The 15,794-nt window shown below is 40.7% G+C and overlaps 1 protein-coding gene across 1 annotated transcript in view; it reads left to right on the forward strand.

Annotated features, from left to right (window-relative positions):
• col4a5 (collagen, type IV, alpha 5 (Alport syndrome)) overlaps positions 1-14,354 on the forward strand; it is a 50,064-nt gene extending 35,710 nt beyond the window's left edge. The window contains exons 32-50 of the mRNA XM_076289129.1: positions 88-177; positions 263-409; positions 540-638; positions 733-822; positions 1,616-1,755; positions 2,262-2,388; positions 4,034-4,213; positions 4,388-4,438; positions 5,100-5,285; positions 9,139-9,272; positions 9,475-9,547; positions 9,683-9,754; positions 9,878-10,006; positions 10,142-10,240; positions 10,468-10,680; positions 11,184-11,361; positions 11,895-12,009; positions 12,454-12,626; positions 12,960-14,354. Coding sequence (XP_076145244.1) covers positions 88-177; positions 263-409; positions 540-638; positions 733-822; positions 1,616-1,755; positions 2,262-2,388; positions 4,034-4,213; positions 4,388-4,438; positions 5,100-5,285; positions 9,139-9,272; positions 9,475-9,547; positions 9,683-9,754; positions 9,878-10,006; positions 10,142-10,240; positions 10,468-10,680; positions 11,184-11,361; positions 11,895-12,009; positions 12,454-12,626; positions 12,960-13,041 — 2,378 coding nt within the window. The 3' untranslated portion in view covers positions 13,042-14,354. The remainder of the gene's footprint in view (positions 1-87; positions 178-262; positions 410-539; positions 639-732; positions 823-1,615; positions 1,756-2,261; positions 2,389-4,033; positions 4,214-4,387; positions 4,439-5,099; positions 5,286-9,138; positions 9,273-9,474; positions 9,548-9,682; positions 9,755-9,877; positions 10,007-10,141; positions 10,241-10,467; positions 10,681-11,183; positions 11,362-11,894; positions 12,010-12,453; positions 12,627-12,959) is intronic.
• Positions 14,355-15,794: the final 1,440 nt, after the last annotated feature.

A 15,794-nucleotide genomic window follows, 5' to 3' on the forward strand; every position in this document is an offset into this window, starting at 1 on the left:
TGTGTATATTTTGCCAATCAGGATCTGCACCCTTTCTCTCTTTTCTCATTCCCTTGATTAACTTGTTTTGTATTTTCCTTACTATAGGTCAGAAAGGAGACATGGGTGTAATGGGTCCTCCAGGACCTTCTGGTGGCCCCGGTGGACCAGGTGGGCCAGGATTCACGGGTCAAAAAGGTAGCTGGTCATTCTTCATCAGTTCCCTCAAAGAATTTTGTTGTGATCCAATGCTGAATGCTGATATTGTTTTTTCGTTGTTCAGGTGAAAACGGCTATAATGGGAGACCAGGCAATCCAGGTACACCTGGAGCCAAAGGAGAAAGGGGAGATCAAGGTATTCCTGGTGCTCCTGGTCCTGTGGCTAATGATCAGTTTTATAAAGGAGCTAAAGGAGAGCCAGGATCCCCAGGTGAGTAACTGTGTTTCAGTATGGCCTTTCTTATGTGGTAATGTTAAGGTTATGTCCTAACATGAAGAGTGAGATCTGACTATTCTTGTGAGCAGCCCAAGGCGTGATGCACCCTTTTCTGCGCTCCTAGGTGCGGGAGGTATCCCAGGTCAGAAGGGTATTGGTGGTCTTCCAGGAGACCCTGGAATTCCAGGTCAAGATGGACGACCAGGAGCACCTGGACCTTCAGGTATCAGTCACTTGTACAACAGTCTCTTGTATGCAAACTTTTTACTGAAGTTTTCTTTAATGTAATTTCAATATGTCACTCTTTACGCCTGAAGGTCCCAAAGGAGATCCTGGTTTTCCTGGAAGTCCTGGTGGCCCTGGCGCTCCAGGTGCTAAGGGAGCCATGGGTGAAATGGGATTCCCAGGTGAGTGTTGACACCGTCTTTGTCTCTGTTAAGGCCCATTCACACCAAGAACGATAACGATAACTATAAATAAATATTGTTCTCGTTAATATGAATGACGACGTTCACACATAAACTACAACGATAACAACATGAAGAACGATATTGTTGGGGATCACTTTCAGAGCGATTTTTTTTTCAGAACGATAAAAAGCTAATAGCCAATCAGAACCCATTTAATTTTAACCGTCACATTCATTAACACAAGGAGAGACTTTGTTTATCGTTGTTGAGTGTGAACACTTTTATTGTTATGGTTATAGTTATCGTTATCGTTATCGTTCTTGGTGTGAATAGGCCTTTACAGTTTACTCATTAAACCCAGATGTATTCTCACTGGCTTTGTTCCAATTTGCATACTTCTGTACCTTCAATACCTAAAACAACTTTTATTGTTATGGTTATAGTTATCGTTATCGTTCTTGGTGTGAATAGGCCTTTACAGTTTACTCATTAAACCCAGATGTATTCTCACTGGCTTTGTTCCAATTTGCATACTTCTGTACCTTCAATACCTAATATGAGTGCTGTATTTGAACACCAGTAATGTTTAAATGTTACGATCGTCATTTCTGTTAAGTGCACGGAGTTGGTGTTTGATTTGAGACAACCCTGTGGACACTCACACACTATGCGAGTAAGAACACTTCATTAAAGTGTACTGATGGAATGACGCTGATTGGAACAGAGCCTCTGTCTTCTTTCCTATTTTCATCCAAAATATCTAAATGGCAGCTATTGTTTTCCCACATAGGACCCTCTGGAATTAAGGGACTTTCCGGTATGCCAGGATCCCCAGGAAGACCTGGCTCACCTGGATCTCCAGGATTTCCAGGATCTAAGGGGGATTCCAGTCCTCCAGGATTTGGGGCACCAGGAAGCCCAGGACCCAAGGTACTGTTTAATTGATTAATTATTCCTATTCAGGTTTTTGGGCCTTTTCTGTAATGCTCCCACCTGTTCATATTTCAAGCTCCAATTTTGCAATTAAGCATGCAAACAGAAAACATGATTGGCAAATTCTGTTGCTGGGACCTTCAACTCCTTTTAGGTCATTATGCAAGAATGGCATTGGTAGAAAAAAAGGAATTGTAAAAACCTCAATGTAACTCCAATTTTGATAGACTACAGGTGCTGATAGAGGAGGAGGTTGGTTAACTTTCCTTATTGTCTGAAAAATACTGTATGTTGAAAGATATGATTATTACAGATTTTCATAGAAACACTGATCGGATGAAGAACATTCACCTGAAAATGTAAAAAAGTGTTTAACAGAACCGTAGAAACACTGTACAAAATGAAGGGTCCTCACTACCTTGTTATCTTTTTAATTCTGCAGCTTCTAAGAATTGGTGCATATTGTAACATGTTGTAATGTATTGTTGTGTTGTTTCCTCTAGGGTGAACCTGGAACACCCGGCTATCCAGGAAGCCCAGGATCCAAAGGACAGGCTGGTAGTCCAGGCTCACCAGGGTTCAATGGTGGCCCAGGAGCCAAGGGTGACCCAGGGCTACCAGGATTTCAAGGTGAGATGCTCATTTGTTGGCACTGAAATATCATTTGTTGTCACTGAAATATAGAACACTTCAGTATAGGTAAATTACAAGTCTGTGTTGTGTTCAGGAAGCTTAAAATTCAGGCAACCCATAGTTGCTCTTCTGTGTGGTTATGTATGTCCAGATAAATGTTAGGCTAGTTGAATACTACCAGAGAATGTCTAATAAGAGGAGAACTTCCACTCTCGGAAAACTTCCGGTTTCTGAACTGGTGGCAGTTCCTTCTGTGGTTCCACATGAGGGCACTCGTCCACAAGTGCAGAATGAATGGAGGTCTATGGAGCTGTACCCCTCAAAATCCACTTTTCTCGGGATATAATTTTTTGTCAAGTAATTTGAATATTGTATTCAAAAGGGGAGGCAAAGAAAATACACTTGGTTGAGTATTATATTTTTTAAAGTCACTTAATTGTTCTAAAAAGCCTTTAAACGTGTCAATGACGTCATTCATTAGCACAATGCTAGTGTGTTATGGGCAACAACGACCCAACCTGTAAGAAATCAAAAGGACATAAGTACTCTTTTTTTTTTTTTTTTTTTTGACCTATAACCCATGTTGAAGTTATACAAACTACAATCAAATCTGAGATTTCTCAACAACAAACAGGTGAAAGAGACAAATTTAGCCGTCTAGCTCCATTGACTCCCATTCATTTTGCAGACATGGCGATCGCCCCCAGTGGAACTCTGGTGGAACTGCAACCAAAATTCAGTACAATGGGACTTAATACGGAGTGGCCAGGCTCTCCGTAGATGGGTTCTGATACTACTATACTAGTAGTATAGTGTTATTTAGTCTTATTTCCTCAGTGCCCGATAGGGGGGAAGAGGGTATTGTCATCGGGTCCATTCGTCCGTCCGTGTGTGTGCGTATTCGCTCACATAACTTAAAAAGCCGGCATGTCTTGCTACTCCTAGGTGATCATCCAGATCCAGCTCAGATTGCAGATGCTGGAATTAGTTTTTCTCTTAAGGGGCGAGGGGCTGCAGTTACTCTTGATATATTGTATTGTGTCACCATAGAGTAGCTCAAAAGGACAAACCAACCAACACTGGCTTTGCAGAGGGTCTTTCACGTTCTTATTTATCTTGGCAGCTGTCATATTTCTCCCAGATGCTTGCAAATGGAGTAGGATTAATTTGGTTGCAATTCAGCAACCTCAGCACTAGAAGCCCCCCACTGTAGCTGTAAAACAAAATTAAACAAAATTAAATTAAAGTTATTTTAAAAGAAGAATGCATAAACTCAGACTATCTGTAATCCTGTCAGCCTATGTCCCGTTTGAGGTCCCTGGCTCATCAACTGTCTTGTTGATTTCATCAGAAATAATTCATTGCAGGTAACTGGCTTCTTGCAAAGGACATGATAAGGATGTTGAGTAACCTTAGACGTCTTTTGGTCAGCCTACAGTCATCTCTAGTCTATAGTCAGTGTTCATAGTTAGTTGGTGTTCATTGGATCTTTTTGAAAGTAAACACAATTGATAAACTGTGTTAACACTGAGTGTATTTACAGCGGCGTGACTATTCTGCTAAGCTGGAATGCAACTACTGAAACATGTTCTATAAATAATGATGATCAAACGTGTTAAAATCTTGACTGTTCTATTTCTAGGACCACCTGGTATTCCTGGTCCAAAGGGTCTAGATGGAACCCCTGGTCCCCCAGGTATCAATGGACCCCCGGGTAGGTCTGGCGAACCAGGCCGTCCTGGATCATCTGGTTACCCAGGAGAAAAAGGTCAAGCTGGTCGTGATGGAATCCCTGGACCAGATGGATTGAAAGGAGATCCAGGTAAGATACAGGATTACAGCCATACGTCATTAAACCTTATAACAACACTCAAGATATTTATCATCAGATTTATTTCAGCAGTTATTGTAATACATATCTTATCTCAACACAATGTAATGATCATACATTGAAAGAGCAGAGAACAGATTTATCAAATGGTTTTCTTTCTCTCAGGTCCTCCCGGCTTTGGAACCCCCGGTTCCCCTGGTCTACCAGGATTCCCAGGTAAAGTTTGTATTTAGTGACTTGTTACTGTAGGTTATTAGTTGATAGTTAGTTGGTTAGTTGATAGTTAGTTGACAGTTGAATTAGTTGATGGTCAAAATTAAAGATATAGTCCAAGATTTGAATTAAAAACTGTTTTGACAGTGCATGGAATGAAGGGAGGTAAATTAATTGGAGGTTTAGCTCAAATGCCAACAGTCTTTTTACCAGAATTGCATAATTTGGTACACAATAGATAGTGTTGTTTCTGTAGCTCAACTGCTAGATAAAGAGTCATGCAATACGCAATACCAACACATACTGTACACATAGTGATTAAATGTCAGAGATTTCTGAACTGTAACTTTTTTAGTACACCAAAGCACTTGATACATGAATGAATGTACTGAAAAATTTTGAAGCAGAATACGGAAGTCATATATTTTCTCTCAAACAATAACTATTACCAGATGGTGTGGATGATGGGGGATGCCCACTTCGTATGATTGTTTGTTGGAACTTACATTCATTGTTTTTTTAATTGGTTATATACAGTAATCAGTCCTCAGTGAGATTATGCTCAGCTAATCAGAATCACTTACCCTCCACTGTTTCCATACCACGATATTCATATTACCAGATGTCTCTCTCACTGAAAATATATCTCTTTGCTGCTGAACAGGTCCGAAAGGAGATATCGGTCTTCCTGGTTCTCCTGGAAGTCCTGGTTACCCTGGAACAAAGGGCGATGCAGGATTTCCAGGGTCGCCTGGAGGTCCTGGCAGTGTTGGGCCTCCTGGCCCTCCAGGTGTCACTGTGCAGGGACCTAAAGGTAACCAGGGTCCTCCCGGTGCTCCCGGAAGACTTGGTAAGTTATTTTATTCTCTATATATCACGAATGCCTCAAGCAATTCTGCTGTCTGGTTTCCAGTTGCCTTATTAGGACAAAACTTTGTGGGCCAGATGTACTAACGTTTTTGCGCCCACTTCAGGCGTATTTGATTCGTAACATGCACATAAAAACATGGCTAGGTATGTACAAACAGGCCGCACTGAGGAAAAAGTGCAGACTGCCTGTCATGGGAGCTGCGAATGGCTATTTGCGCTTTTCCGTGTCATGCATATGCATTCATAGGAGGGTCAAGGGAAAGTGGGAGTATCGCACAAACACAGGGGAGGAGAAGTGCTAATAGTGATTGATTAGGTATTCCGCCATATGTATGACAACAGTGCACGTCGCGCTGTTTTGCGGTGAAAAACCTGCCTGTGAAAAGCAGGTGAAATCCAAATTGCGGTTAAATGGGTCAATTAGAGAAACTTTTAGAGACAGCTGAATCAGTATTCAGAGCATTGGTTTTCTTCATTGTACTATGTCAAAGGCAACCTTAACTTTTGTTTGCTTTTCTAATATCGTATTTTCCCTTTTACGACATACACTTCCCAATCTGCTAGACTAGGGTATTAAGTCATAGCCCTAGTCTACGTGCAGTAAATAGTTCAAGTATTTTTTAAGTAGATTAGTAGAACTACTACTAGCCTTACTCTGTATGTAGCTGCTCGTTGACATCTTATTATCATGTATGATCACTAAAGTTTGATTCTTTTTAATGTCGCAATTGGTTAACTATTCAACTGCGCTTGTGGTTCAACTGTGAGCACGCAATTAGCGTTGTAGAGGGGGCGGGGACGGACGGTGATGAACGCTGTTTACGTAATGAAGTGACAGCTTAGTAAATTCCCCGCAATATGGAAAAGCACAGCGTTCGCTTTCTGCGCATAGAAAAACTCTGTATTAACGCTTTAAGCATGAAGAAGACCCTCCTGGTATATTGATCAAAATTGAAATTTTTATTGATTTAATCCTTTTTATAAGGAAAGGAGTGTGCAGACACATCTTGTGCTTCTGTTCTCATTGCCAGAAAGTGGCAGCTGATTACCAGACAGCAAATGTGCACAAACTGTTGGAATGCTTTGGTTATTCAACTGATTTGCATGAACTTCACAGATAGCACAATGTCATATTTGTCACTGAGCACAACACATACTCTGAATCACCAAGCACTGAGCAGAAAAAAAAAAATTCACGGTTGAGCACCATTCACCACCACCTCCAATACCAGGTCCTTTACACCAGATAAATGGCCAGTGGTACACACCAATCTTAAGTACTTCACAAGGTTTGATCTGGACCTGAAAGAATGGATTTTGTCCACACAATGTCCGCATCCATCAATTGTTCATCCATATGTGTGTCTATCTCTGTGTCAGTCTTTTCCTCCGTTCCCTTATGTTTCTTCACTCCCTCCCTCCCCCCTTCCAACGCCTTGACCTGGGGCAATCAATGTTGCTGCGCTAATTTTTGTCACAGGGTTGGTGTCTGTGTCTTGTGTGGTCACAACATAATTAGTTATTTGTTTAATTGAATTTAAACTGGATTGATGCAGTAGAGCTGTGTATTCAATGAATGACAGCTCGGCTGTGTATCAGTCCAGAGTGTCTGTCTTGCATGGGCCTTGTATGACCTATGGTAAAAAGAAAAGCCCAGACAGAACCATCCTGGCTCATTTTCAGCCCCCAAATGATGTTTAAGTTGCTTTCAGCCTCCCGTCACATACTATTTCTAATTGTAAATCCTAGAATATTTTGGCAGTTTACATATTGGCAGTTTAATCAACCTGAAGCAAACAAAAAACAAATAAATTCATGAATAAATGAACTTATAACGCATAACTTACATTTTGAATTCAGCTCTGAGCCTTGCATAAGGTTGGTTCTGTACAAGGGTTATCTTGACAAGTTAAAGTTAAATGCTGAGGAATTCCATATTTGTATCGCTTCCTGTGGCTTGGGACCGACTCATCTGGATGGCACGGGGCTGTGGCAGGTCCTGAAGGTCAGACTACTTCTATAATCAGAATCAGACAGAATGTAGTGTCACAACTTCACTCGTATTTTCAGGAGCCCACTGTTTTCTTTTTATATTGTATCTATTAGGTTTGTAGTGATTAATACATTTTGTTTAGTAGTTATTTTTTATTTAATTCAATTAGTTAAATCAAATTTCAATTTCGTTGTAGTTGTACAATATTCAGATGTATACTGATACCGTTAAAATTTTAATGTGTCTTGCAAATACTAGTATTCACTTTCTACAGTTTACTACAGTTTACATCGGTCCATGGACAACAGATGCAAAATAGTATTTTTCTTCTGGCACATTTGCATATTATATTTTTAATGTGCAATGTCCATGTCATATAAACCTTAAATAAATGAATAAATGATACAGTTTCACATGTAACGGCAGATGACAAATAGTGAGGTCTGTTTCGAGTTTGACTGTTTCATTCTGTAGAATGTATAGGAACGTTTCAGCTAATTGCAGTTGAACAATTTTTGTAGCATCTCAAATGTCTATATCAGTGGTTCTCAACCTGAGGGTCGCCAGACTGTGTGAAAAAAACAACAACATTAAACCATCAGTTTTCATTCATTTAGTTACATTCCATTACCATTTCTAACATACACACACATACACACACACACACACATACACACAAACAAACAGCATTGTTGCTCACACAAGTCTATATATTGACAGTCTCGACTTAACTAAGTGTCAAAATATTGGCAATCATGCAGACTTTGAGGGCTAATAGTATGATATAATCCTCAGTGTTGTTCCATTAGCTGTGCATTATGGTAAGCAATTGCTGTTATGAACATGATAACGTTATTTCACGTTTTGGTAACACCTGTGATGGTTGGTAAAGTAGAAGCCTCATTCAGCACCCATGGAGATAGCTTCTCCGAAAAATAAATATATCCGAAATATTATTCAGACTCAAGACACCAATATACAGTAAATCTAATAGCACAGAAGTTAAAGCTAAAATGGAATTTATTATTTTGTCTGTGAGCAAAAAAAGTGCAGGCAGCATATGGATCGAGAGTGGGTTTGGAAGTGATGAACTCAAACCTGATTATTCTGGGGGGTCATGACTCAAAAAAGGTTGAGAACCACTGCTCTTTATAACCCCAACCAAGCATGTTTTTAACTAATGGTTGGTTTTGTCAACTTCATTTGACGTGTGTGTGTGTGTGTGTGTGTGTGTGTGTGTGTGTGTGTGTGTGTGTGTGTGTGTGTGTGTGTGTGTGTGTGTGTTTGTGCATGAGAGAGATAAAATGCTATTCTATTTGGTAACTTTTGCACTGTGCTAACTGTTGTTCTTGTTTTTAACCTGTTTGGGTGCTTTGGGCAATCTGGCTTCTCCATCTTGTGAACTCGGGAACGTGTTGATCTTTGGACCTCTTAGGTCCACCAGGTTAGACTCTAATGGGTTGGTGCCCTCCTTTGTGATGTTGTGTGTCCCAACCTCTTTGGACCACTCTCTCTTTTGGGGTCAAAGGGCAAGGGCACTAAACTATATGTATGTGTTTCTAAAAAAAAATTGTTTACAGAATAGCCAGCGGTTTGTGAAGTGTTCATTCTCCCTCGGCTACAAAATATCCCCCAACATCATTATGCACACAAACACACACAGACAAAACATGTACAGTTTAATAGATGGATTCATCTTATTCATAAACAGTATGTTCTGACAGTGTTTTTTTTGACGGTCAAAAGCTGAATGTTGATAAAGCACATGCTATGTTAGAAGTGCCACGGTACCATGGTGGACCTTTAAACAGTGTAATAAAATATTTGATTGTGTCCTAAGGTCCCCCAGGTCCTGAAGGCCCGCGTGGTCTCCCAGGCAGCGGAGGTGTTAAGGGAGACAAGGGCTTCCCTGGAACCTCTGGCAGCCCAGGATTTCCTGGACCGAAGGGTGAATATGGTCCTACTGGATTGCCGGTAAGTAATACCTTTGGAGCCATCAGACAACCATAAGATCAACCATGCAAATGGCAATATGGTTAGTCCATATTTATTGCCAGCTAGTAGAATAATTTTTGTGACATTGTTAAGCTATGAAAAGGCTTCATTGAGAGGCTAGGTTTATCCCAAGTTGGGAAAGTCATTTGTGGATAAACATGGCCTTGAATTCCTGAAATAGGGGACTCCAGGTAGCCCAGGATTCCCTGGATCGAAAGGAGATAACGGATCTCCTGGTGTTCCAGGATTCCCAGGTCAGAGAGCATCCTGGCATCTTCATTGTATTCATGCCAGCATTTTCTTCACATTTGGTCTTTAAAAAACAATAAAGTAAATTGATACAACTTATCATAACGGTCATAACCTTTTAAATGTTTTTTTTCTCACAGGACCTAAAGGCCTGCCAGGTCCTGGCGGTCTCCGTGGTCCTCCTGGTGACCCTGGTAGCTCAGGTTCCACAGGTAAGTACCCTCAACCCCCATCTTACTTTTCAAGAAACCCTTCTTCCTACTTGATAATGCCTCAACCAACCCCACTGTTTGTGTGTGTGTGTGTGTGTGTGTGTGTGTGTGTGTTGGCCTTAGGTCCCCCAGGTGAACCAGCTGTGCCTCCAGCTCCTATTGTAGTGAAGGGAGCTCCTGGTCCCCCAGGCAACCCTGGTCTGCCTGGCAACAGAGGGCCTCCTGGTGCCCCTGGATTGGAAGGCTTGTCCGGTTAGTTCAGGAGACTCGCTCTCACCTTCTGATGGGATATACACATGTCCTCAGTGTTTGTGGTTATTTGCGATGTTATAGCCAAATGACGTCATCTGTCATGAGACTGAACGAACTCTGTCCACCTCTGTCCAGGCCCACCCGGAGAACCTGGAAATCCTGGTCCCGAAGGCCCTCCAGGATTCAGCGGACCTCCTGGAAGGAAAGGAGACATCGGACCAGCAGGACAGCCAGGTAGGTTAAATGGAAGCACTATCTTTTTCCCCACACACACAAACACACAAAAAAGTATCTAGATTTAGCCTTAGATAGGAGTTGATTTGACCTGCTTAGCTCATGTGCCTCTATAAGCAGACAACACATTACTACAGAGGAATGTAGTGGACAGAAATCGGTAGCGGCAAAGTTCCTTAAAGGGCCTCATCAGTTGAATGACTTGTTTTCTCAATCCCTGTTTGCAGGTCAGCGTGGGTACCCTGGTCCTCCAGGCTCCGATGGTTTACAAGGTCAACCTGGTCTCCCTGGACCGGGGTCAGTGGCCCACGGCTTCCTGATCACACGCCACAGCCAGTCTACGGACGTCCCCTCATGCCCTCAAGGCACCAGTGCCATCTATGATGGCTACTCACTACTGTACGTGCAGGGTAATGAGCGCGCTCACGGACAAGATCTCGGTAAGTGACAGTGACAGTGCCACAGACACGTGGCTTTTTAATTCATATTGCACTGCTGCTAACTCTGGATTTCTGTTTTCTAAAACACATTAAACCAATTTGTTTTATTTTATAAACAAAACACAACTTCATGGTGCTTTGTTATACACTGCTCAAAAAAATTAATAGAACACTTACAGTTTTCCACTATTGTTAAAACACATATTTGAAACCTTCCACCCTTTTCTCTATTCTCAAACTACATTCACAGAATGTCTGACAGTTCTTGCAAAATAAAACACTCGCCTTAAACGTTTTACTTGTGTTTAGAACCAAACAGTGTCAGAGTACCGATCCAGTGTATGATTGAAGTGTTAATTTTTTTTGAGCAGTATATTTTAAACCCCTCAGGGTTCTGTGTTGCTGCCCTTACTGTTCTCTTCTACCACACATCATCCTTCACTTTCTTTTCTCTTTCTTTTCTCTTTTTTTTCTCTTGTCTCTCCTCCCTCGCTCCATCTCAGGTACGGCAGGCAGCTGTCTGAAGCGCTTCAGCACCATGCCCTTCATGTTCTGCAACATCAACAACGTGTGCAACTTTGCGTCGCGTAACGACTACTCATACTGGCTGTCCACTCCTGAGCCCATGCCCATGAGCATGTCCCCCATCACCGGGGGCAACATTAGGCCTTTCATCAGCAGGTGAAGCATGGAAGGCAGAGACTGTGTGTGTGTTTGTGTATGTGTGTCTGTATGTGTGTGTGTGCATGTTTGCGTGTGAGATAAGGTGTGTGTGTGTGTGTCTGTACTGTATAATACATATAAATATTCCTATTTTGTCGTAACCATAAACCGTATTGGTCCTTCCAACAGCACCAGGCAGCTTGTTGAGTTTGCCCGTCTGTCCGTTAGTCACACGGATTCACAAGCCTCGAAATACTTTTGTTTTCAGTGTTTGAATTGTAGTATTCAAGCACTGCATACAGTCAGCAACTTCTGAACTCCAGCTCAGGCACCCAACTCCAACTCCAGCTTAAGATTTCTAGCCCAGTGAAAATAAAAAAAAGTCCTCATATGCAAGACTCGCTACTCGGTAGCCATCTTGGCCATTTGGGCAAGGCAGAGTGTTCAAAAAACTAAGTCTTAACTATGACCTAATCACATGTTAGGTTGTGCTAAGAATGTGGATATGCATTGAAGTAGTTTAATGACCTCACTGCAACATGTGTTTCCAGGTGTTCTGTTTGTGAAGCTCCGGCTATGGTGATTGCCGTGCACAGCCAGACCATCCAGATCCCCTCATGCCCACAGACGTGGGAGCCCTTGTGGATTGGCTACTCCTTCATGATGGTACACTACACTGTCACATCTGTCTCTTATTTATTTGATCAGTCAGCATTTAGGTTTATTAGGTTAGATTGTTTTTTTGTCAATATGAAAACACATTGTTTTCAATGTTGATGGTTGATATTGTTGCTGATATTGTTATTATTACTATTATTATGCTGAATGTAGGTTTTTCATCTTTATTTGAATTTTTGTTTTTTACTAATGTAGTGTTCATAATACACCAAGTCGCTTTGGACAAAAGCGTCTTCCAAATACCATAACCATACCCATTAACATTTCAGAACTAAACAAAACTATCACTGCGTGCCCCCAGATGTATGTGAGATGGGAACAGAAACACTGATTAGTCAGGTTCCCTCTTCGCTGTGAAGCGCTTTGAGTGTTGAGAAAAGCGCTATAAAAATGTCAAGTGTTGTTGTTGAACATGATCATGTTTTCCCACAGCACACCAGCGCAGGGGCAGAGGGTTCAGGTCAGGCCCTGGCCTCTCCTGGGTCTTGTCTGGAGGAGTTCCGGTCCTCACCCTTCATCGAGTGCCACGGGCGAGGCACCTGCAATTACTACGGCAACTCTTACAGCTTCTGGTTGGCAACTGTGGATGCAAACGACATGTTCAGGTGAGATGGCCATGTTATCCATGAAGTGCAAAAAAAAAAGATGACAAGAAGTTAACATAATTTTCCACCTACTGTACTAAAGAGGTTTGTATGTTGATTTTGAAAAAATTCTTTTGCAATTCAGCTATGAGGTTAATACGCATACACAGGAATACACTTCTGATTCATTGGGCTATGGGGCACTGTGGTTATTACACGTGTCCGGTTAATACATATTTTACATATTTTATTTTTTTAATTTGCATAAAACATTGTTCTGCGGTTTATGCACAATACGGCTAATGCATTGGAAATGACTGCAAACCTTTGCATTCCATCTTTCATTGTCAACAGGAAGCCACAGTCAGAGACACTGAAAGCAGGAAACCTGTCGTCGCGTGTGAGTCGTTGTGTGGTCTGTATGAAGAGGACGTAACACAGCGTGTTAGCGTCAAGGGCCGATAGCTGTAGCGACAACGTCAGCAGCAGATGGATGGTGCATTGTCTTTAAGTCAAACTCTATGGTGCTACTGTGCAACACAGCAACAAAAAAAACTGTTATAAAATGAATTTATTATACTTTTTTTGAAAGAAGTACCTCATTAAGAAAATGCAAACAATCCCAGAATTGTGCCAAGGTGGCAAAAGTGCATTTAGTTTTTCTTTTTCTGTCCCGGAGAGATTTTTTTCCTTCACATGAAAGTAATTTTCTTAAAATATTTTTGATGTTGGTACAGAGATGGTACGTTTTTTGAGACAGAAATGCTCCTTTTTCTTTTTTTTCTTTTCTATAATGGAGTGGAATTGTCTCGATTTTACCAAATCGGCACTTTTGATCATCAAAGAGAACAAATGCACTGAAGAGCTACATTAGTGAGACTGCGTTTTTTTATGCTTCAAAACATTTCTCTCCATCACTTGTTGCTTTCCCTTTGTTGGTGGTAACTTTACTAATCCTGCTGTGTCCACAACTGGTTAACTCCCTATAGACATTTTTCCTCCTATTGTAAGTAATGAAATGTGTATATTGTGTAAAACACCTTTTTAGTGTTAGGCATAAAAATGGTAGGCACTGTCATGAATTCCTGGGTGTTTTCACTCAGTCATTCACACTCACTAATTCATTCATGTGCTCACTCACATACTTACACGTTCACTTACACAAGCATTGTAAAAATTGTGTGTGTTATAAATGAAACAGTATTTTTATATATATAAATATATATATATAAGAAAAAATACAGACTATATATATACAAGCCTTTCAGCTAAACAACACTGGGAAGTTCTTTAATACGGTAAATATTTTCTTACATTAAATAAGATTTCACATACTACAGATATTTGAGTGGCTGTCTCCCAGAAAGCTTTCCCTGTCAAAGGTCCAAGAATATTTACAAAACAATTATGCTGTATGTTCAAGATTTTTTTATGCTACTTTAACAAAATATTTTCTGGGAGGATATAGATCTTCCTGCAATTGATCTTAATCTCTTGAATACAATAAAATATTAGAGATATGGATATTTTCTTTCGCTGGTCTTAGTTGTGTTTCAGTGTGTTATTGTACATATGTGGGAAGATACAAACGGAACGAGGGCCAATAATTCCTATGACTATTTTCTCTTGGATTTTAGTCACTTTGGGGTGCAAGAATATGTATTAATTTCAAGAACTGTTTTATTCATGTTTATTATCCAGAAGTTGTTATACAATTTTAAGACTGAAATAAAGAAATACAAAACTCTACTGCTGGTCAGTGTCATTCAAAACAAAGAAATTTTAAATTTAACAAAGATAAAGTAAATTTCAAAATCTCAATATTTTACTTCTATTGCTGAGGTACCTCCACTACAGAGGTTCTTTCTTGACAAACAAGATGTAAATTTGGTTTTGACCACTAGAGGGAGAAATTGAGAAGTTAACGCAGTGGTCCCCAAACTACGGCCCGCCACCTCATTTTGGATGGCCCCCCAAATCATGTCCGTGGTATATAGCATCTGGCCCGCACGGGAGTATGACATCGTCAAACTATGACCTCCGCAATTTCCCCATTCATTTTCTATGGCGAGTCTTAACAGTACACATGTAATACTCTTTATGTCCACCGGTGGTTGTTTTGGCGCTGTTTTGCGTTTGCCGTTGAAAACAGAATGAAATGCTGACTGCATCAGTGCTCAAAGTATTCTAAAAGTTTATCAATTAATTGTTAATAACTAACTTCTATTCAAGTCATATTTCTGGGACTTTCTGGGATAATTATTTCTATTTTTTATTCACTCGTTAAGTTAGAATGGTGGTCATTTATGTTTTTGCCAGCACTTCATAAAACTCTCATAGTTTGAGTTATTTGAATTATTTGTAGGATATTACTTGTTCACAACAGACACAGAGTTCAGAGTTCACACATTTTGAATAAAATATACTTTTGGGACTCCCTGCCAACACTTTTGGGAATGCTAAAGTCTTTTTATCAGCATTATTTTATTTGAGCTACATTTTACTACTACTTATTTATATGGCATGATGGCAACATAAACACAGCTAACAATGGTATTAAAGTGCAGTAGATTAAATGTAATGGAATATTCAACTAAGACTGCTGTTGTTCACAGCACTAAGCTATTTATGGTTACTGATATACTCCGAGTCTCTGGCCCTCTCTTAGAGCCAGGCATAATGAGCTGGCCCTCGGAAGAAAAAGTTTGGGGACCACTGAGTTAACGAGTGAATATAAAAGATTGAGGAGGAAAAAAAAATATGCCAGTTTTTTTTTTTACCGCCATGTGTGTAAACACACAAGGTTTTATACTACCTCTCCTTGCCTTTGTTATCTGAGAAGTTTTATCTGGATAACCAACACTGGTTCCTGTGTGCATCAGTCATGTCAGCTTCGTCAGCCCTCTGTGCCATCCAGCCGTTGTTTATTTTCTGACTGATTGTCTGTCAGCCAAGGGGACTAAGCCACCGAGCTTAAGAGAGGTTAGCAGGATCCAGTGCTCACCAAATAAAAAATGACATTTGTGGCAATCACTTTGGGCACCGATGCTCTGTGCTTGAGAGTAAGCACTCAATAGGATCATTGTCAGAAGTACAGCATGTGCAAGACTTAATTCTTCCTGTGCCGATGGCATTCATTCAAGCTCGGAGTGAGAGCTCTTCTAAGACATCCATGGGACTCTCATTGGT

This window comes from Alosa pseudoharengus, unplaced genomic scaffold, assembly GCF_046254945.1.
Source record: "Alosa pseudoharengus isolate Yale_2024_CS ecotype anadromous, Long Island Sound unplaced genomic scaffold, YU_APseudo_1.1 YU_APseudo_1.1_scf_17, whole genome shotgun sequence".
Taxonomy (NCBI): domain Eukaryota; kingdom Metazoa; phylum Chordata; class Actinopteri; order Clupeiformes; family Clupeidae; genus Alosa; species Alosa pseudoharengus.